The 22,044-nt window shown below is 41.3% G+C and overlaps 1 protein-coding gene across 1 annotated transcript in view; it reads right to left on the reverse strand.

Moving 5' to 3' along the window:
- EFCAB5 (EF-hand calcium binding domain 5) overlaps window positions 1-22,044 on the reverse strand; it is a 78,323-nt gene that overhangs the window by 10,571 nt on the left and 45,708 nt on the right. Inside the window, exons 10-19 of the mRNA XM_060134899.1 lie at window positions 21,165-21,379; window positions 19,760-19,916; window positions 16,883-17,172; window positions 13,963-14,132; window positions 13,005-13,233; window positions 11,278-11,430; window positions 6,407-6,510; window positions 3,825-4,078; window positions 2,260-2,543; window positions 1,759-1,855 (exon numbers count right to left, since the gene is read on the reverse strand). Coding sequence (XP_059990882.1) covers window positions 1,759-1,855; window positions 2,260-2,543; window positions 3,825-4,078; window positions 6,407-6,510; window positions 11,278-11,430; window positions 13,005-13,233; window positions 13,963-14,132; window positions 16,883-17,172; window positions 19,760-19,916; window positions 21,165-21,379 — 1,953 coding nt within the window. The remainder of the gene's footprint in view (window positions 1-1,758; window positions 1,856-2,259; window positions 2,544-3,824; window positions 4,079-6,406; window positions 6,511-11,277; window positions 11,431-13,004; window positions 13,234-13,962; window positions 14,133-16,882; window positions 17,173-19,759; window positions 19,917-21,164; window positions 21,380-22,044) is intronic.

The following is a 22,044-nucleotide window of genomic DNA, read 5'->3' on the forward strand; positions in this document are numbered from 1 at the left end:
GGGGACCAAAGTGGAGTAGGGACTCAGGGAGAATCTCAATTAGACAAACGGGTCACACGTGGGGCAGTGCCAGGCCCAAGGCAGGGACTAAATCTACTCCAAAGGGAAGAGCAGCAACTAGGCACTGACATAGAAAATATTTCTGCTAGAGTTTTAAGTCCTCAGTGAACAGTGAACAAGTATAGACCAAGTACAGTGTATACAAATATATAGTGAACACGTATTCGTTTTTGTTGTTGCTGCCGTTACTGTTTTCCTTAAACAGCACCTTAGAAGTGATAACTGCAACACCTGTGAATGCAGAGGCTCTGTGAATCAGTCCATGGCCCTGAGGGCACACAGAAGACCTTCCAAACGGAATTCTAATCTTTACTCACACCACTCTCGGTCCACATGAATTCATGTGAACTTTTTTTTTTTTTTTTTGGCGGTACGCAGGCCTCTCACTGTTGTGGCCTCTCCCATTGCGGAGCACAGGCTCCGGACGCGCAGGCTCAGTGGCCATGGCTCACGGGCCTAGCTGCTCCACAGCATGTGGGATCTTCCCGGACTGGGGCACAAACCTGTGTCCCCTGCATCGGCAGGCAGACTCTCAACCACTGCGCCACCAGGGAAGCCCCATGTTAACTTTTATGTGAATCTCGTGTCTAGCACTCCCGAACTTCTGGGAGTATCTCTCCTTCCTAAGCCAGAAGATCTCTCTCTCTCTCATCCACCCGTCCTCGCTCACTGCTTTGTGCTTCCGCTGTGCTACGTGCTTCCACTGCCACAGACAGCCTGAAGAGTGTGGCTGTCTTCCCCCGAGTTGCCTTTTCCTTTCTCTTGTCCTAGGAGTCTGATTCTAAGCCACTCTGCCTAATATAGGTGTCACAGAAGTCTAGAAACCCTTGTGACTTGGTCCAGAGTCTCCAAAGAGAGTGGGGGAGAGATGGATAGGCTTAGTGAAGAGATTTCTACAGAGCCATTTTTCCAATTAATGATGAGTTTTCTAAATGAGTTTAAAAAAAAGAACCAAATTTTTAAGTTCGCTCTTTACTGTTCTATTCATATAAACGGCCTCAGGGGGATTCCCTGGCCGTCCAGTGGTTAGGACTCTGTGCTTCCACTGCCGAGGGCCTAGGTTCGATCCCTGGTTGGGGAACTAAGATCCCACAAGCCGAGCAGCAAAAAACAAAAACAGAACAAAACAAAACTGGCCTTAGGTCTCTGGTGGGGTAATATACACGCATAGAGAAATGTGTGCTTGTATATGCATATTTACCCTTATATGTTACCAGTTCTCTGTGGTCAAAGAGCTCATCACCTTTTCCAACCTGGGAGCCTCACTGCTTTGATTCCTGCTGATGCTCCTCCCAAAAAGTCTACATTACTAGTCTATAAAGACTCATAATCTATTATTTTCTTCGGTTCTTCATGGGAACTAAAGATAATAGCTGCCTTTTTGCTTAACATACTTGTCTCCTAGTCTCACTGCAGCCCCTATTTGCTTTTATTTTTTAGCGAATTATGAACATGTAGTCAATAAGTGGGAGACAGAGGTGCTTCTGAATTCTCATACGTGTGGCACAGACAGTCACTTTGGGGATTGCAGTAGATTACAGACAATGCCCCTCCTTTTAGAAGACTATAATCAGAACTATTTTCCCCTAAAAATTGAATGTATGAGCCACTTGCTTTATTCTAATAAAAGTCTCTGGATTGCAACTGTGTTTTGTTGCTCTTGGTATAGATTTAGACCAAAATTAAGTGGAAATTTACCTCTGATATATTCATCAATGAGCTTTAAATTAACCTTCAGTTTCCTAGCAGTTGGATCAAAGTCACAAATATTCTCGACTAAGTATTGGTTAACGTACTGTGAACAAAGAACAAAAGTTATGGAATCATCAACAAGTGGAAGTAGAGTGCCCAATTCATCAGTTTACATAATTCCATTTATATACACTTCAAAACAGGCAAAACCAGTCTATGGTGTTAGAAGTCAGGATTCTGGTTACCCGAGGGTGAGTGTGCATGTGTGTGTGTGTGTGTGTGTGTGTGTGTGTGTGTGTGAGAAGCTGGTGATGGGAGAGGGTACGGTACAGAGGACGGCTTTGGGGATGCCACTAATGTTCTGTTTCTTGATCTAGGTGCCTGTTACAAATGTTCATTGTGTAAAAATTCTTGCCTTTGTATACTTAGGATTTGTGCAATTATGATTTGTATATCTAAACTTGTGTAGGATATTTTTCAATAAAGTGTACTTAAAAAAAAACTTACCAGTTTACACTGATCCCAATTTCCTAAGTCACTTGATAATTCCAATTCTGGATGAAAGAACAAGATAATCCCTTTTAGGATGTCTTGTACTAGTCTTATGTTGGCTTCCAACTCCTGAGACTGGCTGTCTGGTGATTTTGGCTCTGCCAGAAGATCATAATCATAGAGCAACAGTGACACAAAGTCCATGGAGGTAAGCAGCTGGAGGCACTGTTGTAGCTCTTTCAGCATGACTCGGAAGAAGAGAATGCCTGCCCGCTGGACTGCTCCCACATTTTCAATTTCTGGAATGATAGAATGACATCCCACATTGTTGTTTAGTACACACACTACTTTTTAATAGGATTCTGAACATAATATAGTAAAACTTTTTTTTTTCTTCAGGAAAAAGAAGACCATATCCTATGGTTTTAAACAATCCGTTTCTCTAGTCACGAAATCAAAAGGCAAAAATGGAATTACACCTGGTGAAGTTCACAGGAAGAGGCTTTGAGGAAATGTGGAAACTTTTTTGGAGTTAGATCTTGGTTTGAATACCTACTTTCCCTCTTATTGGTTCTGCGGTCTCTCTGAGCCTCCTTTTCATTTTCTGTGAGGATAGAGCTGATCCCTACTTCCCTGTTGAGCTGTGGGAATTACAGGAGATGGTATATGTAAAAGTGCTTAGCCCCAGGTCTTACACATAGTGGATGCTCAAAAGACATGAGTTTTCTTTTCTTTTTTCTTCTTCTCCCACACTGTGTAGTGGCTAGAAACCTTTCAGTTTTACCCCACCAGAGTGTTACTCTACTAATTCTGGTCATTCCATTCTAGGCAGCCAAAGGTTTCCATGCTTCCTTCTTCCCTCCCTTCTGCCCAAACTGATTTTGTGCTAAGGGTAGCCTAGTGGATGTGGAATCATAAGGACGGGGGGCCTGTACTTGGTCGTGCACTAGCTTGCTATTGGACTTTTGTTTTGACAGGCGTTAGCTTCTTTATCTGTAAAATGAGATGTTCCGAAGAGTTAGCACTGTGTAATGTACTGAAAAGAGCACCCAAACTGGGGTGCAAATCCAGCCTTCACCACTTGTTAACTATGTGATTTGGTGCAAGTTGTTTCTCTGAACTTTACTTTCCTCATCTGTAAAATGAAATAATCACCATTCACCTCATAGAGTTATGGTAAGGACCAATTGAAATAACATATTTAAAGTGCTTGACACATGATGTGACATTTAATATTGGGCTGGCCAGAAGGATCATTCGGGTTTTTCCATAAGATGTTACAGAAAAACCCAAATGACCTTTTTGGCCAACCCAATAAATGCTACTTGTATATTGCCTTTATGAGTCCTTCCAGTTCTAAAACCATGACTCTAGCCAAGAAAATGTGATTCCTTACCCTTTGCTAGAATTTATAGCCCATACTCATCAGCCCAAGACTGCAAGAAGGAAATCCTTCCATGTGGAAAGATCTATATATTGCAACAGTTCATTTTAGAAAATGCATCCTGCATTGCATTGTCTGTGATTTCCCCAAAACTTTTTAAATCCATGAATTCAGATGGTCGCCACATGTACAATACCTAAGATATAGTTTTTCTTTATTTCTCCAGATAATTCGCCCAGTATTTCATTGCAGGCAACTTGGATCACCTTCGTCATTTTCTGTAGATCTTTAAATTCTCGATACAACAACATCTTACTCCTGCCAATGTTAACATCAAGAGCTCCCAAAGCTTCTCCTGTTCTCTCACGAAGTGGAACTACTATGTGGTTTTCTCCACAGACAGAGGCCAAAACAACTTCTGAACTGTCTGTACACTTAAAGAGGAAATCTCTGAAACCAAAACCAAATAAGCATAAGGATATAAAACAACAGCCTGTTCATAACATTCCACCCAAACATACTGAATCATCTTCTCTTGTGCCTACTACACTCCAGCCGCACCAGCCCTTGTTGCTGTTTCGTCTGCCTGGACCACTTCACCCCTTGAGTTCACAGGGGTCTTTCCCTCAGCTCCTCATAGAGAAGCCCTCCCGGACCCCACAATCTAAAATAGCTGCACCTGAGTCTCGCTCCACCCTAATACTCTGCCTTATTGTTTTTACTATATACTTATCCTTATCTGAGGGTATTTGTTTTTTGTTTAAATATTGTCCAATATGTATTGGTTGAATGCCTGAAGGAACAATGAGCGTGTTAGGTCAGGTGCCCTAGAAGCAGAGCCTGAGAAAAGCGATGCTCTGTGCAAATGATTTATTGAGGGAGTGCTCTCAGGAGAAACCTGTAAGGGTCTGAGAAAAGCACGATAGGCAAGGGGGAGGAGCTAAGCAAGAATGTGATTTCAGGTGAACTCTAGCCTCAGTCTGATCCCAAGGGGAGCTCTGGAAGGCAAATTGTGCCCAGACTCTGCTCCACCTTGAGGCAGGGGAGAGGCCTTTTGTCAGTCATTAGAGCTCTAATCTGCTTGGGTTGTGTGTGGAGAGGGTGTTTACAGAACTCTTAGGCACCTCCTGGTGAGAGGCTCCCATTGCTCAAGGGTGCTCCTCCAGAGAAAGTTACAGTGTAAGTCATTAGCAGTAGGACCTGGCCCCTCGCAGAAGGTACATGGGGATCTGGGCAGGGCACCTGCTTCAGTGAGGGACCTGCGGTTTTCATAGAAATGTAGTGGCTTCTTTTTTCTCTAGTGAGGTATCTCTTTTTATCTCTTTCTCTCTTTCCCCATCTACATGATATTGAGTGTATCTTTTTTTTTTTTTTGGCCGAACTTTGGCATGCAGAACTTCCTTAACCAGGGATTAAACCCCCGCCCTCTGCAGTGGAAGCCCAGAGTCTTAACCACTGGACCATCAGGGAAGTCCTTACATGATATTGAGATGTCATTCCTTTGAGGTATTTGTAAAAATGTTGGTGCTTTGCATAGCCTCAAAAGCACGTTGAGGGAATTCCCTCGTGGTTAGGATTCCGTGCTTCCACTGCAGGGGACAGGGGTTCGATCCCTGGTCGGGGAACTAAGATTCCATATGCTGCAGGGCATGGCCAAAAAAAAGCACACTTATAGTTCATAACATCAATCCTATGATGATAGGGAAGGTTATGTCCTTCTTTTGCTATTCCTACCCCTTGCTGCAGCTGAGCCATCACTTTGTGTCTTTATGATAACCATAGTAATGATGCATCATGCTAAGCTTTCTTGGTCAACAGAGGTCCTCAAAAAGCACCTGCTCTGGGCTTCCCTGGTGGCGCAGTGGTTGACAGTCCGCCTGTCGATGCAGGGGACATGGGTTTGTGCCCCAGTCCAGGAAGATCCCACATGCCACGGAGCGGCTGGGCCCGTGAGCCATGGCCGCTGAGCCTGCGTGTCCGGAGCCTGTGCTCCGCAACGGGAGAGGCCACAACAGTGAGAGGCCCGCGTACCGCCAAAAAAAAAAAAAAAAAAAAAATAGCACCTACTCTAAGTTACACACAGAAATCCGAGGTTATAAGTCTGGATGTTACAAGGACTCCTGTAGAACTCTTGACCAGCACAAGGAATAACTGTATGGAAAAGAGCTTAAAACTGAATGAACATTCTGGTATGAGGCCAAACTGAAATTGAATTAACATAGGTACTTAAATGTCAAATTAGCCTACTAGTCTGAGATAGGTTACCGCCTATTCAACTATGCTGACCCTCTAAGAAGCAGTGGTCCCTTTTTGCAAAAGATGTATTCTAGTTAAGATCTGTTTTGCATCTGTCCACAGTTTAATAGTCTTTGCATTCCACAGGTGAGAGGCATTCAAGGTTATCTAGAACTGGGGGTTTATTAAAGGCAACATTCTTTGCCTCCTCCCCATCTTTGCCCCAGACTGTCTTCTTTAAATAAAAAATACAAGTCCACAGGCTAGTTAACATTAAGAGGATGAGCTCTGATTAAGTGATGTGGGTGTATTTTTCATAACCATGGTGGGTTTTTGTTAATTCCATGTTTACAGGACAATTATAGAAAATAAAACACTAAATTGAAATCTGTTTTAAAAAGGACTTGAGGGGGAAAGGACCCAGGCAGACAAAAGTCTGCAGTAATTTTTCTTTAAAACCCAATCAGAATGAGAGCCAGTGTATATTAATAAGAGGCAGAAGCTGGCAGTCAAACAAAACAGACCATGAGGTATGTCTCATACCTGAAGATGCAAGTCTTCCTAAAGATGATAGGGGGATTCCTGTGGATTTCTGTTAGACCCAGGTGCCCTGTGACCATCATATTTCGTAAAACATAGTCTGAATCCTTGAAAAGAGGCAGAGATATCATTAGAGAAAGGAGTACTTAGACTTCATACTCTCTCTCTTTTTTAAAAAATATTTATTTGTTTTTGGCTGCATCAGGGTCTTAGGTGTGGTGCATGGGCAGCGTGCGTGCTCTTCGTTGTGGCGCGTCGGCTTCTCTCTAGTTGTGGTCTGTGGGGTCAGTAACTGCAGTGCACCAGTTTAGTTGCCCCGAGGCATGTGGGATCTTAGTTCCCCGACCAGGGATCAAACCCCTGTCCCCTGCATTGGAAGGCAGATTCTTAACCACTGGACCACCAGGAAGTCCCCCAGACTTCATACTCTCATTAAGACTTTTGGGGACAAATAAATAGAAAAAAATTAGAAAAGCTTAGGTAATATAAAATGTTTTTCAAATTATAGGTTAAGGTCAATATAATTTTGAGCCACAATGATGCCAAACACTTGGGCCTCAAGGTTTGGGTCTCAGAAATTTTTTTTTCCTATCCTCACTCATTCTATTGGTCATCCCATCCAGTCTCATGACTTTTGTTTTGTTTTGGTAAAATATACACAGCATAATATTATCACTTTAACCATTCATAAGTGTGCAATTCAGTGGGATTAAATACAGTCACAATGTGTAACCACTCGAGTAGTTTTAAATATAATTTATTTACCAGTCTGGATTTCTCCCAAACACTAAGCTCATATAACCAACTGCCTATTCAATATCTCCACTTAGATGTCTACCAGACATTTCAAATTATATTTTAAAAAAATCTTTTTCAATTTATTAGGTAAGAAATTATCTTCTACTTAACTTTGTATTTATTTCATTATGAGAACAATTGAACATTTTTTCCCATGTTTATTGACCATTTGCATGAGGTTTTTTGTTTAAATAAAATTGTCCTTTGCTTATTTTTATTTTGGATTTTCAAAATCTCATTGACTTTTATATAACACTGTTAATCCTTTGTCAGATATGTGGCAATTAGTTGTGTTTATAACTTTGATGCAGGAAAGTTTTACATTTTTATGTCATCAATGTATCAACCTCGCTTTAATCATTTCAATCTTTGAAATAGAATCAGCCATCCTTCCTCAGACCATGGCTGTAAATTCCCTCCTATCCTTCATTTTCTTAGCTATTCTCATGCATTTATTCTTCTTCCAAATGAAGATTAAAATCATTTGGCCAATTAAAAAAATCATGCTGGAATTTATCTTGGAATTTTGTTAAATTTAAAAACAATTTTGGTAAGAAATTATATTTTTAAAAAGTGGTCTTCTTGTGAAAATAATCATGATATGACTTTTTAACTTTATGAAAAAAATTTATGTCCCTTGGTAAAGTTTGTAGTTTGCTTCAGGTAGGACCTAAGCGTGATGGAGTGAAGTGGGGGGAATGTTCTGGGCAGGGTAACAGCATTTTTGAAGTCCCTGAGGTTAAAAAAAAAAAAAAGGTTTCGTGACTTCCCTGGTGGTCCAGTGGTTAAGAATCTGCCTTCCAATGCTGGGGTTGGGGGTTTGATCCCTGGCCGGGGAACTAAGATCCCACATGTGGTGGGGGAACTAAACCTGCGTGCCACAACTAGAGAGCCCGTGTGCTGCAACTAGAGAGAAGCCGGAAACAAAGAGCCTGCGCACTGCAACGAAGACCCAGCACAGCCAAAATAAAAGAAAAATTTTTAAAAAGGTTTCTATTATGTATGGTGGGATGTGAAACATTAATTGTGGTATTGTACACCACCCTCCTCCCCACTCAAGCAGAAAGTTTGTGCTGCCTAAGAAAAGAAATGTGGAGAGGTGGAAAGCAGAAATCACCTGCTAATCTCTTTTTTCAAAAGCCTACTTGATATAACTTAAGATAGCAAACCAGGCACATGTTAGACCTCAGGAAAGTAAGAGACTGAGGTCTTGGTCTCCTTGCTGGCTGTCAGCTGGGGGCTGCCCTTAGCTCCTAGCGACCTTGGGTCTTTGTACAGCTTCAGAACCAGCAACAGAGTGTCAACTCTCTCACACTGCCATCGCTCTGACTCTTCTTCCATCTTTTCACCTTTCAGGGACCATAGCCAGAAAAGGTTATCTTCTTTTAAGGACACGTATAATCGATAGGGCCTACCTGGCTAATCCAGGACACTCTCCCTTTCTCAAGGTCCTTAATACTAATCATGTCTGCAAAATTCCTTTTGCCACTAAGGTAACATATTTACAGGTTCCAGGAATTAGGATATGGACGTCTTGGTGGGGGGAAACATTATTCAGCCTACCACAGTTAAATATTTAACAAATTCGGTGCTCCAAAGAAATAGTTAGACATAGGTGCTTTGGGGTGATAAACTAAATAAATAATAATAATAATGATATTTATTATTATTCACAATAAAAGAGATAGCCTGAGTTTCATATCTAAGAGAAATTGAAACTCCTATGTTCCCTCATTTATAGTTATTGTCAAAAGAGTGAGAACTCTTTTTCCTCCATGACTCTGTACCTTACAGAAACATGGGCATGAGGTGAGGTGGGATGTCTCAGAATCTACTTTATAATTTGTATCAGTCAGGATGTCAGGAGGAAGCAGATGACACACCAGTACTGGCTAATTTGAAGAGAGTTTAATAAAGGGACTATTTATGAAAGCATGGGCAGTACTTAGAATCCCAGGCCTAGTAACAATGGGGAGCTGCTACCACTTTTAGCCTGAAGAGGCAAGGGATGGAAGCAATTACTGGAACTTGGAGAAGACAGGAGAGGGAGAGGGCCACTTGACTAAAGGTACAGTGGCCTTTAGTCGAAGAACACAGTTAACCCACAGCAACCTGGCAGAGGGGAGAGCCAAAAGCAGAAGGAGAGCCTCCCTCTCCTTCTACCCACCAATCTCCTACTGGTGCCTCTCATTGGACAATCCCAAGAAGAAGCTAAAGGCCAAGGAGTCCATTGATTCAGCCTACTTTCTGAGGTACAGAGCGAGCTGGAGAAGAGAGGAGAGTAGATCTGGAGGGGCTGCATAAAGTAAGGGAGAGGCTTATTAAGTTACCATAGTTGAATGCTTTAAAAAAAGGTATCCCTACAGCCATCCTCAGCCATTTTTAACATCAAAACCTCACCTAATATCTCCCACCTAGGACAAACCCCTGACTACAGGCTTGGACAGGCTGTACTGGTCTCTACCTGGCTGTGACCCCACCCAGACCCTGGCTGCTGAGTGGTCCTCCTCTCCCCGTCGGGATATGGTCTCCACCTCCATAAGATGGCCTTGGGTCAGATGGATAGTGACCCTTGTGGTCTTGTCCACAGCATTACAATTCTGAAACTACACGCCCCTTCAGCTGCGCTTCTTGCTGACTGCTATAGGCGATGTTAACCTTCTTCATGGGCCCTAGGTGCTGTTTCTCTGAGGGCTCCAATAAAGTGCTTAGACGCTGGCCAAGTGGAATGCTCCCCAGACCCCACACGCTATGGCCCCACTGTGTCTGTGGCCTATGGGACCTGGTGGTCTGCCCCCTATACTGAGAGGTTCTCACCGCCACCCACCCAACACATACACACCAGGTGGTCCGCCCCAGTTCAGAAGGCACTTGAAGGCTCCCACCCCCACCCCACCCCAGGAGCAGCACCCACAACTAGGCATTCTCCACCTCCTTGGCCTGGTCACCCCATCAGAGAGCTCTGTGATTCTGCCCTCTTTAGCCAAGGCCTCATCAGCTTGATCCAGCCACTGAAGGAGGGAAGCGGGGACCTGGAGGGAAGGAAGGAAAAGAAGCCAAAAAGGAAGGGGAGAGGCACCTGTGGGACGGCCAGGTAAAGGACTGAAAGACAATCAACGTGTTGCCACCACCTGATCAGGCACCGTGCAGAATAGTTTAGCCTTCTTGAAACGAAGACCCCTTTCCATCCATTCTTATCACATGAAAAATCCTAACATTAAGTGTAAAGAAGCAAAGCAAACATTCATCAAAAACTCATCACAGGACTTCCCTGGTGGCGCAGTGGTTGAGAGTCCGCCTGTCGATGCAGGGGACATGGGTTCGTGCCCCAGTCCGGAGGATCCCACATGCCGCGGAGCGGCTGCGCCCGTGGGCCATGGCCGCTGGGCCTGCGCGTCCGGAGCCTGTGCTCCGCAACGGGAGAGGCCACAACAGTGAGAGGCCCACGTACCGCAAAAAAAAAAAAAAAAAAAACTCATCACATTGTAGATAGGGAGCCTTTTTTTTTTCTTTTTTTGATTGGCGTGATACAAGGTGTCCTTCCAAAACAGGGGTGCCTCATCCCTTCCCAGTTCACCCATATGATCCTGGTGGGGTCTGCCAGTTACTGTAAATTTCCCACCCTGGCCAGGAGGGGCATATCTCAGGATAGATCAAAACGAGTTTTCTTTCCTTGGTTTTTCCAAATTTGAACAGGAAAGAAAAATTCTTCTTTAGTTACTAAGCATCAGGCTTGCCCTGTAGAAAAAAACCTGTCTTTAGCCAGAAGGGCAAAGCCAAAGTGCAGAGGGAAGCAAACGTGAGAACTGGGAAGAGAAATAACATGAGAGAGCCCAGACGGTCGTCCCAGAAGCCAGCCTGACTCCTGCCCTTTCTTCATTTGGTTACCTGAGTTAATCAATCTGCCCCCCTTTGCCTAAGGCAGTTTGATGGATTTCTGCCACTCACAACCAAGGATCTTGAGTTGGGGTCATAGCATAATAGCTAACTGAATATGATTTAAAATACGAGCAAGACAATAGTATCTAGAAACTCTGTTAACCTGGGGCGGTCTAACACTGCCCAGCCTTGCCTACCTTCGCTGGGCTAGGCTCAGTGAAGTATGTAGTGATGGCAGTGATGCTGGATGTGATGTTGTAGAGCCAGCTGATGCCAGTGATCACAACATGCAGGATATGCTCTCGGCTGTGGACGTAGTGATAGGCAGTACTAAAAACATGGGCAACTCCCTGTAGAGACAGAAAATTTAAATTGCCTTTTCTATTTAAAACACCAAAATAATTAGTAATGCATGAATTGGATTATCTTTTTAATTGATAATCTACTTCCTACAAATTATTCATCAATTCTCAAAAGGCAGTGTTCCAGATTCTACTATGAAAAAAGGATCAATCACAGTGAAATCAAAAGTAAGGAGAGATCTACCATAAGATCAACCTAACTTACTGTGTTTCCTGACAATCATCCAGTGAAATCTGTGATATGTGCTATCAGAAAATAGTGTCAGAAGAACAAGATAAACTTTGAAATGAGAAAAAAAGGTTTAAAAGCCAAGAACTGATGCCAACCTTGGACAGATGGGTAAGAGCTGCCCTGATCTGATGCAATATTAACGTCTGCATCTTTACAAGGCTACTGTCATCAGATCAGCAAGCAGTACAGGTGTGCTGGGTTCCAAGGCCTGCAACACGCTAGAGTACTCCATCGTCTTAGATACGTAAAGAGAGCCTGTTCTACAGAGAAGGGACAGGAAGTCCTTAGAACCCATCTGTGGTCTTCTTGTCAAGAAACTCTAGGAACCAAAAATTCTTCAAAAATATCTGCATTTTATATTAGGACCCAAGGCATCTAAGGGTAACCCAGGAGCCTTTACCTCCAAGGGCTAGAGAGTCAATTTGGAATTCACTTTGACATATTCTCTAATAAGACCATATATAGTTCACCCACTGAGAGCTCCATACTCTTCCATTTTGCTTCTTAATATCTTCACATGATTCTTAGGTCTGATGAGAATGAAACTTATTATTAAAAAAGATGTCCAGGGAAAACGATTCTACCACTTTCCTCAGTTGTACATCCAGTAAATGAGAGGAGAAAAATTTAAATAATGGTAAATAAACATCAAGAGCATACAGGGGAACAAATGATAGCAACTTCCTGATTGCTGCTATGTCCCAGTCCATTGCCTCCATAAAGGTTTTCAATCTTCCTTCACTGAAATTTCTATTCATAAAATTAAATTTAAATGCTTGTAGAAATGGTCCAGTTATTTTATAGTCTTAAAAGTGTCTCTCCTTTTTGAGATCTAACATGAAAACACGAATACTCGAGAAACATTTAGGCTTTCCTTCATTCTTTATCCTCAAAAATTATAACACTGAAATAAGAACTATAGGAAGGCATATCATATTTAGAACCACTTGTGGAAACAGCAAAGGATTTCAAGGTACCACTATTAATAAAACATTAATATGTCCCTTCTAAAAGTTCATTCCTACTTTTTGGGTTTTAGTTAGTAGTCTAATAGTTGGATTTCAGTTCTATAGCAGAAAATGTTGTTCCTATGATTAATGCAATCAGACACATATTAACAATCTTCCCAGACAGGCTGAGACATACATGGACAACTGAGGCTGAGTCCTTCCATGTGTAATGGGGAGCCTCTCCAAAGACTGATACAAGTATGATGACACTATCTGTATACATAGCTTCACTTTCATCTGGTTTCAGGTTTCGTTTTTTAAAAAGTATAGAAGGAAAGACTACCCTACCATAGACCTTGAAGAATTTTTCTGTACCTTACCTGATAGAATTTGATCTCATGGGGTAGGAAGATGTTTATTTTCTGGGGATCTCTTAAGGTGTCGACAGCCAAGACCCCAAAGATCCTCATATATGCATCCTGAAGAGGCAGAGCCAGGAATGACCCATTTTGATCGTTCTTCTTGCGGGAATGGTTCCAGAAAAAGATGTTCCCATGGTTCTGAACTTGGGGGACGTGTATTGGCTTCCCTTCATCCACTACTGTAAAGCTGAGAAATAGGAATATGAGGATGGGAGAAAGGCAACAGGAGGGGGCTTTAGATTAAACCATGCAGGAAACTAGACCCAACCATTCATAATCATTAGTATTATATGTCAGAGAAGTGGACTCAGATAAAATTACCAGTTAGGAGAGTCTGACTTGAGAGAAAGATTTAAAAAATAAGCTTAATGGTGTGTATATAGAAGAAGAAAGATGTTGCTCAGAAAAAATGAGGATGGATGAGCCAGATACAGTCAGATTAGGGGGACACGATGGAAAGTGCAAGGAATTAATAGCGATTATATTGTTATAATGGTTGCAATATCCAGCTGCATTTGATGTGGGACTCTAAATGTTGTTGGGGAAAGACTGCTACAAAGGAAAATAATATCAATAAAAGTTGACACAGAGTAAAAAAAAAAAGCTTAGATCATAACAGAGAAAACATATATAAAAAGGATGCAGGAGACATAACTTACAGAGTAGGCAGAAATAATTGAACTGAAACTGTGAAGCAGAGTCCCTACATGGAAAATTAATGCCTAAGAGTGAACTCTAGAAAAAACCAGGTGAAATCATCCAAGACTGGAAACCCATCACCTCCTGCTCTAGAAAGTTTGGTGATCTGAGGCATTTCTCTCTTGGGCAGCTAACTAGGATTTCAATGCTAATTTACTTCACAAAAGGAATTATTTTTTTTAGAAGGGTGAAACCAATCTCTTCAAGATATTCTTACCTGATCCCCTTCATGTCCCTGTAGAGCACTTTGTTCAGTACAAATGGAGCATCGTCTAAAGTACAAGCTATGTTCCTCAATAGAACATTCCCTCTATCAGGCAGTAGTAGGTTTTCTTCTAAGAGGGAAATGTGAGCACTGATCTTCTTATTTCCATGGGCTTCAGCATCCTATGGCAGAATGTTTCTGACCATTTATTTGCCAATAGCCAAAGAGCTATTCTCTTAATCATGTCTCCCTTCATTAGCCAGTTTGTGTATCTGAACCCGATAATTTAACTTTCCTGAATAAATGATGCAGATATTACCATTCATAGGCAGTGGGAGAAAAGCTGACACCACAGCTGTTCCTGAAACCTGAGATTTAGTGAGTGGAATAGATATACACTATGTCAATCAGACTAGTTTACTTTAAAAAAAAAAAAACCTGCCAGGTCTACTTAAATTTAGAGGTTTAAAACTTGGATCCCTTTGAACCATACTCATGTTGTATGGGCTTCAGTTAAAAGTACTTATTTTAGAGAGCTGGGGCAACAAGATGACTTCATTTCATTCATATTTCTTAACCATCTACTATGATGTGAATATGGGAAAAAATGCTCTCAAGAAATTCTTAACTTTGTTTGGCTATGACATTTGATTTACATCATTTTAGGAAAGGATTACTTGTGGATACAGATTGCAGACTTTACTCAACTACTATTTCTAATTAAAATAACTGAGAATTAGCTGTACCTAAAATATTATAACAATATTATATGTTAACACATATATTAAATATGCCCATAAATTGGGGACATGAGAGACACTTTCTCTGATATTTGTCTCCTCTTTCTGTGTACTTGGGTTTGCTCTTTGTGCTTTTCTTTTCCCTTCTGCCTTGATTCCTCCTTTTCTACATAGAAGATCAATAGGTTAACTAACAAAGATGTATTAAGATGTATCTTAGGGTGGGCTTCCCTGGTGGCGCAGTGGTTAAGAATCTGCCTGCCAACACAGGGGACATGGGTTCGAGCCCTGGTCTGGGAAGATCCCACATGCCGTGAAGCAACTAAGCCCGTGCGCCACAACTACTGAGCCTGCGCTCTAGAGCCTGTGAGCCACAACTACTGAGCCCGTGTGCCACAACTACTGAAGCCCACAGGCCTACAGCCCATGCTCTGCAACAAGAGAAGCCACCGCAATGAGAAGCCCGCGCACTGCAACAGAGTAGCCCCCGTTCACCGCAACTAGAGAAAGCCCGCACACAGCAATGAGACCCAACACAGTCAAAAATAAATAGTTTTTTAAAAAAAGATGTATCTTAGGGTACTGCAGATCTCTGAAGCAAGTTGGAGCAATATCTTTTTTTCTTGATTGTCCTCCTGTTGCTGGTCACATCATTTCCAACTATATTGGAAAATTCAGCCATTCAGGAGATGATTCCCATAATCAAGTGCTGCTATTTAGCTGAGATGAACGACATAGTTTCCTTGGATCAATGGAAGCTGTGATATATGTAGAAGACAGCCATGCTATTTGTGCCTGGAAAGAGCAGCAAGCTGGGAGTGTCTGAGGTAGCAGTAGAGCTGTGGACAGTGGTCCATCCAGGTCATGTATTTTAAGTGACAGGATTCTGTGATAGTCTCAGATTGTTTCTAGGCAGTGCTATGAAATATAGTGTCATGTTGGATTCTACTTTATAATGACTTTATGATTTAAATAGTTCCTTTTAAAACTGACTCCCAAAACATCATGCAAGGGAAATGTAGCTTAAACTGCATGTGCATCTCCTCATGGCTATTTTTTTTTTTAACATCTTTCTTGGAGTGTAATTGCTTTACAATGCTGTGTTAGTTTCTGCTGTATAACAAAGTGAATCAGCTATATGTATACATATATCCCCATATCCCTTCCCTCTTGCGTCTCCCTCTTACCCTCCCTATCCCACCCCTCTAGGTGGTCACAAAGCATCGAGTTGATCTCCCTGTGCTATGCAGCTGCTTCCCACTTGCTAGCTATTTTACATTTGGTAGTGTATATATGTCCATGCTACTCTCTTACTTCGTCCCAGCTTACCCTTCCCCCTCCCCATGTCCTCAAGTCCATTCTCTACGTCTGCGTGTTTATTCCTGTCCTGCCCCTAGGTTCATCAGAACCTTTTTTTTTTTTTTTAGATTCTATATATATGTGTTAGCATACGGTATTTGTTTTTCTCTTTCCGACTTACTTCACTCTGTATGACAGACTCTAGGTCCATCCACCTCACTACAAATAACTCAATTTCGTTACTTTTTATGGCTGAGTAATATTCCATTGCATATATGTGCCACATCTTCTTTAACCATTCATCTGTCGATGGACACTTAGGTTGCTTCCATGTCCTGGCTATTGTAAATAGTGCTGCAATGAACATTCCTCACGGTTTTTGTTTTTTGGGGGTTTTTTTGGCGGTACGCGGGCCTCTCACTGTTGTGGCCTCTCCCGCTGCGGAGCACCGGCTCCGGATGCGCAGGCTCAGCGGCCATGGCTCACGGGCCCAGCCGCTCCGCGGCATGTGGGATCTTCCCAGACCGGGGCACAAACCCATGTCCCCTGCATCGGCAGGCAGACTCTCAACCACTGCGCCACCAGGGAAGCCCACGGTTGTTTTTTAATGTCAGTTTATTGTCTGTTCTAGGCTTATCTGACTTTTGGCACAAATGAAATTAGGAATCCCAAGACATAATTTTATTTCTTCTACCTTTCCTCTCTGCTTGCCAACTTGCAATCATTCCAGTTGCAACTTTACTAGGCTTTGGGTCATTGTAAAGTATCGGAGTGAATAAAACATCTATAGCAGCAATTTCTCAAGAGAATTTAGTGTGTTCCTCCTTTGTAACCATTGCACATCACCTATTGTAAGAAAATTTTTCTCTTATATATCATTTTAGAAAACACACCTGGGTGAGGGCCTTAAAGGTCTCTGCGTACACTGGCTCCAGGGATACCCCACTTGTCTCTGCAGCACGTTGGATTTGGTGCAGCCACTTTTGTCTGGCACAATTTCTCAGACTCTCAACATGGCTCCTTTCTAAAGTATTCATCAGGAACTCCACAACGCTTTCCAGAACTTGATCTTCATTGCCCCTGAGTTCAGATACAACCAATTCTATGTATTTCTGAAACTGTTTGGAAGACAACCTCAATTCGTGACCAGGGTGTGGCTTTGGAAATTGGATGTGTAGTTTAGCTAAAAGACATAAATACAAAACCAAGAACTAATCAAAAGTTCATTCATCTGTGGGGGAAATTTTCATTCTCCTCTCTTACAGCAAATTGAAGCCTCTGACAACTGCTTCCCATGGAAAACCAGGCATATCAAAGGCACCTCAAGTCCACTGGAACATCTTACAGTGACTTCCTATACTGAACTCAAGATGACTCTTATGTCATCTGTTATTGTTTTGTTTTAATTCTACCACTCAGCCAGGTGAAACCTTATAACATCATCCTTAGGTCCCTTAAATTCTAGAATCCATCGTGTCCAACTCCTTCATTTTACCCATGTGGACACCTGACTCTATAGAGGTTCAGTAACTTACCCATGGTCATGTGACCATTTAGTGAAAGATCCAGTATTGGAACCCAGCTCTCCTGATCATTGTGTAGTATCTTTTCCTCTGTGGAACATAGTTCTCTGTTATGAAGTTTTCCCATCTTGTAAGTGGAAACCACCTCATTATGCCTTTTGAAGCTTCATTAAGTAAATTGTCTTTGGAGGCAGTCTAAGACAAGTAGTGTAGTATAATGTACAGTTTGTAGAACGCATAGTTAATGAAGAACACATGACAGTTGATAAACTTAGGTACCTTTGAAGATCAACGTATTGGTTACGTTCATCTGATTGCTCTTTCCCTCATGTACTACATACTTCAAGAATTTGAAATCTGTTATGCTAAAGTAATCAGATAAATCCTTAAACCCAGTGAAGAGCAAAATCATTTATACTGGGATCTAAGCAAATGAAGGAGAGAACTTATTACATTAGAATAAGATTTTTAGTAGCTTTTGATTGAGAAGAATCGATCAGAAGAGAAAAATATAATATAGGAGAAGAAAAAGTCATTAAGGAGAATAAGAAGTTAAGTAACTTCAGGGGAAACTTGCAAGCCATTCAGACTTGAGAGGTGAATCAGACCTTGTAGAAGCGGAAAGATAAAACAAGAAGGGAAAATAGGCAGAACTGTGGAGTGGTTTGGATTCTTTTAACCCCAAGAGCATGGGTAGCCAGGTACACAAAAGGAATCTAACTAAGTACAGTTAAGGTCTTGGACAACAATTCAACTCCTGATTGCTCTGACATTTTCTATATTCCCACCAGCAATGCACAAGGGTTCCAATTTCTCCATATCCTTGCAAACACTGTTATTTTCCATTTTAAAAATTATAGTCATACTACATGAGCAACAAAAGCAAAAATAAATTAGTGGGGCTACATCAACTAAAAACCTTCTGCACAGCAAAAGTAGCAACAAAATGAAAACGTACAGTATGGGAGAAAATATTTGCAAATCATATATCTGATAAGGGGTTAATATCCAGAGTACATAAGGAACTCATACAACTCAATAGAAACAAAAAATCTGGTGGAAAAATGGGTAGAGGAACTGAATAGATACTTTTCCAAAGAAGATATGCAAATTACCAAAGGTGCATGAAAAGATGCTCAAACATCATTAATCATCGGGGAAATGCAAATCAAAACCACAATGAGATATCACATCACACTTGTTAGAATGACTGTCATCAAAAAGACAAGAGATAACAAGTGTTGGTAAGGATGTGAAGAAAAGGGAACCCTTGTGGACTGTTGGTGGGAATGTAAATTGGTATAGTTACTGTGGAAAACAGTGTGGCGCTTCCTCAAAAAATTAAAAATAGAACTACCAAATGATCCAGGAATCCTACTTCTGGATATATATCTGAAGGAAATAAAATCACTATCTCGAAGGGATATCTGCATCTCATATTCATTGCAGAATTATTCACAATAGCCAAGATATGGAAACAACCTAAGTGTCTGTCAACGAATTAATGGATAAAGAATCATGGTGTGTGTGTGTGTGTGTGTGTGTGTGTGTATATGACATATGAATTATATATATATGTATGTATATATGTGAATGACACATATACCATGGAATATTACTGAGCCATGGGAAAGAAGGAAATCCTGTCATTTGCAACAACATGGATGGACCTTGAGGGCATTATGCTAAGAGAAATAAGTCAGACAAACACAAATACTGTATGATCTCACTTATATGTGGAATCTAAAAAAGCCAAACTCACAGAAACAGAGTGTAGAATGGTAGTTGCCAGGGGCTGGGGGTGGGGGAAATGGGGAGATGTTGGTCAAAGTGTACAAGCTTTCATTATAAGAAAAGTTCTGGGATTCTAAATGTACAGCATGGTGATTATAGTTAATATTGCGTTGTATACTTGAAAGTTTCTAAGAGAGTAGATCCTAAATGTTCTCATCACAAAAAAAGAAATGGTATTGTGTGAGGTGATGGAAGTATTAACTAAGCTACTGTGGTAATCATTTCACAATATATGTGCATCAAATCAATACATCGTACATCTTAAACTTACACAATGTTACATGTCAATTATATCTCAATAAAGCTCAAAAAAAATTATAGCCACACTAGTAGGTGTGAAGTGGTATCTCATGGTTTTAGACCAACCAGTGTTTTAACTGTATATATGCCATAATACCGGGAAACTTGAAGCCAAGTTGTTACCACAACTTAAGAAAATTCTTACATTTTTACCTTTCTTCATAGATTCCTTTTCCATTCCCTCCTTGTATGTATACAAGAGTTCATCAATTTCATTCAGATCCAGGAAGCCTGAGCTATCACAGTCCCACTTCTGAAAGAGGGCGTTTAGGAGAAGTCCCCGTCGGACTTGGGAAGCATTTTGTCTAGCCTAGGATACAAACAGGATAACAAAGCACAGAAGATACACCGTATTGTGCTAGGTGGCATCTTAGGCTTATTCCCCCCAAAGTGCAGCGCTTTTTATAGAAACAGCTTTGCTTTGGGACTAAGCATAAATATGAATGGTAAAATGAAGCATTTAATTTTTTATTATTTAAAAAAATTTTTAATTAAAAAAAATTTTTAAATGAAGCATTTAATTTTAGTTCTCTAAATATCATTTCTTTGTTTCACCTTAAGCCAAGAAGCAGGCATTCTCTGCATTGAGCTAAAACACATTAATTTAGGAAGGGGACTCACTCCTTGAGAATCTTTGATTCATTCCTTTCCACTCCCTTACTAGTTGTTCAAGAATGTGATAAAACATGGGGTGCTCTGCCTGGCTTCTTGATGGAATATGTTTTGTAGTAAAGGGGGTTGGATGGCAGTGTTCAAACAACAAAAAAATGACTGTGTTCAAAAATTCTTTTTTATATTTAACATTGACCTAACTTGATATTAATTTTATTTACTGTTTAGACTTTTTTACTAGATTATGTCAACTAGACAGTAATTTAATTTTGTTGCTAAAAGAAAGTGAACATATACCATTTGATTAAATGGGGGGAATAGCAGTTGAGGAGGCAAAAGGAATATCAACTCTAGATTAGGTTGAGAAGACTCATAAGACTGATAAGTTTACTGAATATGCCTGGTGAACCTGATTTATGTGTTTCGTATAAGAGTACATAAGTTGTTTATATCAGCTAATGTGTTTGCATTTATCACCTAAGTAAGTAGTAATTTCTTAAGAAATATGTACTACCTTGGTGCACATGAATAAAAATATATATTCAAGCCACAACTGTACCCCTACGTATGTGCATTTGCAAATGCACTCACACAGCAGACAGTGCACACACACACACACACATACACAAACACACATCTTTGTATATACACATTTCTGTTCCTCGGAATCTGCTCTTCCAGCTTCAGAGGAGCAAAAACACAGCTGTAAAATAAACCATCACCTGCCATCAGAAATCATGTTCTTACTAGGAGAATGAGTTCTCTGGAGTGTGATCTTAGAATATTTGAAATTCAAATGAAGTATTTAATGGCCATGCTGGTTGAACTAAAGGGATAGGTTTGGTTGTAAGTTATTTAAGAAGAGCTAGACTAGGAGCAACTGAGATTGATAGATTTATTTATAATAGTGACCTCACCTGTTTTACTGATAAATAATATTACTCACCTCTTCTAAGCCACTCCTTTTCTCTTCTTTTGTTTCAACAAAGCCCTTCTTAAAAAAGGAGGTGAGGGCTTCGCTGACACTCAAGGGGGCATCTTCACCAACAAATGTCTCCAGGAGTTGCACAAACTGGAGCAGATTGAAGGAAACTCCATTGAAGGCACTCCTACCTTTTATTTCCTTGTAAGACTGAATATTTCTGATCATCGAGTGTAGGTCTATCAAGGAAGAAACATACATCAAACAGTGAAGTGAACAATTTTATCAAAGTTCTGGAAAATATACGAGTACTTATTGTAATGGACATCTGCTCCTTTTTTTCCTGTCAGGAATTCATGCTCCCTTCATGAGTTCAGCACCCTCCTTTTTTTTTTTTTTTTTTTTTTGCGGTATGCGGGCCTCTCACTGTTGTGGCCTCCTCCGCTGCGGAGCACAGGCTCCGGACGCGCAGGCCCAGCGGCCATGGCCCACGGGCCCAGCCACTCCGCGGCACGTGGGATCCTCCCGGACCGGGGCACGAACCCACATCCCCTGCATCGGCAGGCGGACTCTCAACCACCGCGCCACCAGGGAAGCCCCACTCTCCTTTTTTGATTTAGGAAAACATCTCTCCCCCATTGTCAGTTTAGATGTATCAGGTAGTTCTGAGCTTCCTCCATCCTTGCTTCAAGGATGGCCATGTGATATAGGTCCGGCCAATGATTCACATAGGACAGCAATGGAATCCACTATAGGCCAATGAGAATTAGCCCCAGAACTCTTGGGGCAACTACTGGGGGAGAATCACTCTTCTTATATTCTGATTCCTGAACTAGTAGGATGTAGGCTTAGAGATGCTCTCATGGACATCTTTGCCACAATACAGTGAAAACTAAAACTGAAA

This window comes from Lagenorhynchus albirostris, chromosome 20 (assembly GCF_949774975.1).
Source record: "Lagenorhynchus albirostris chromosome 20, mLagAlb1.1, whole genome shotgun sequence".
NCBI classification, from domain to species: domain Eukaryota; kingdom Metazoa; phylum Chordata; class Mammalia; order Artiodactyla; family Delphinidae; genus Lagenorhynchus; species Lagenorhynchus albirostris.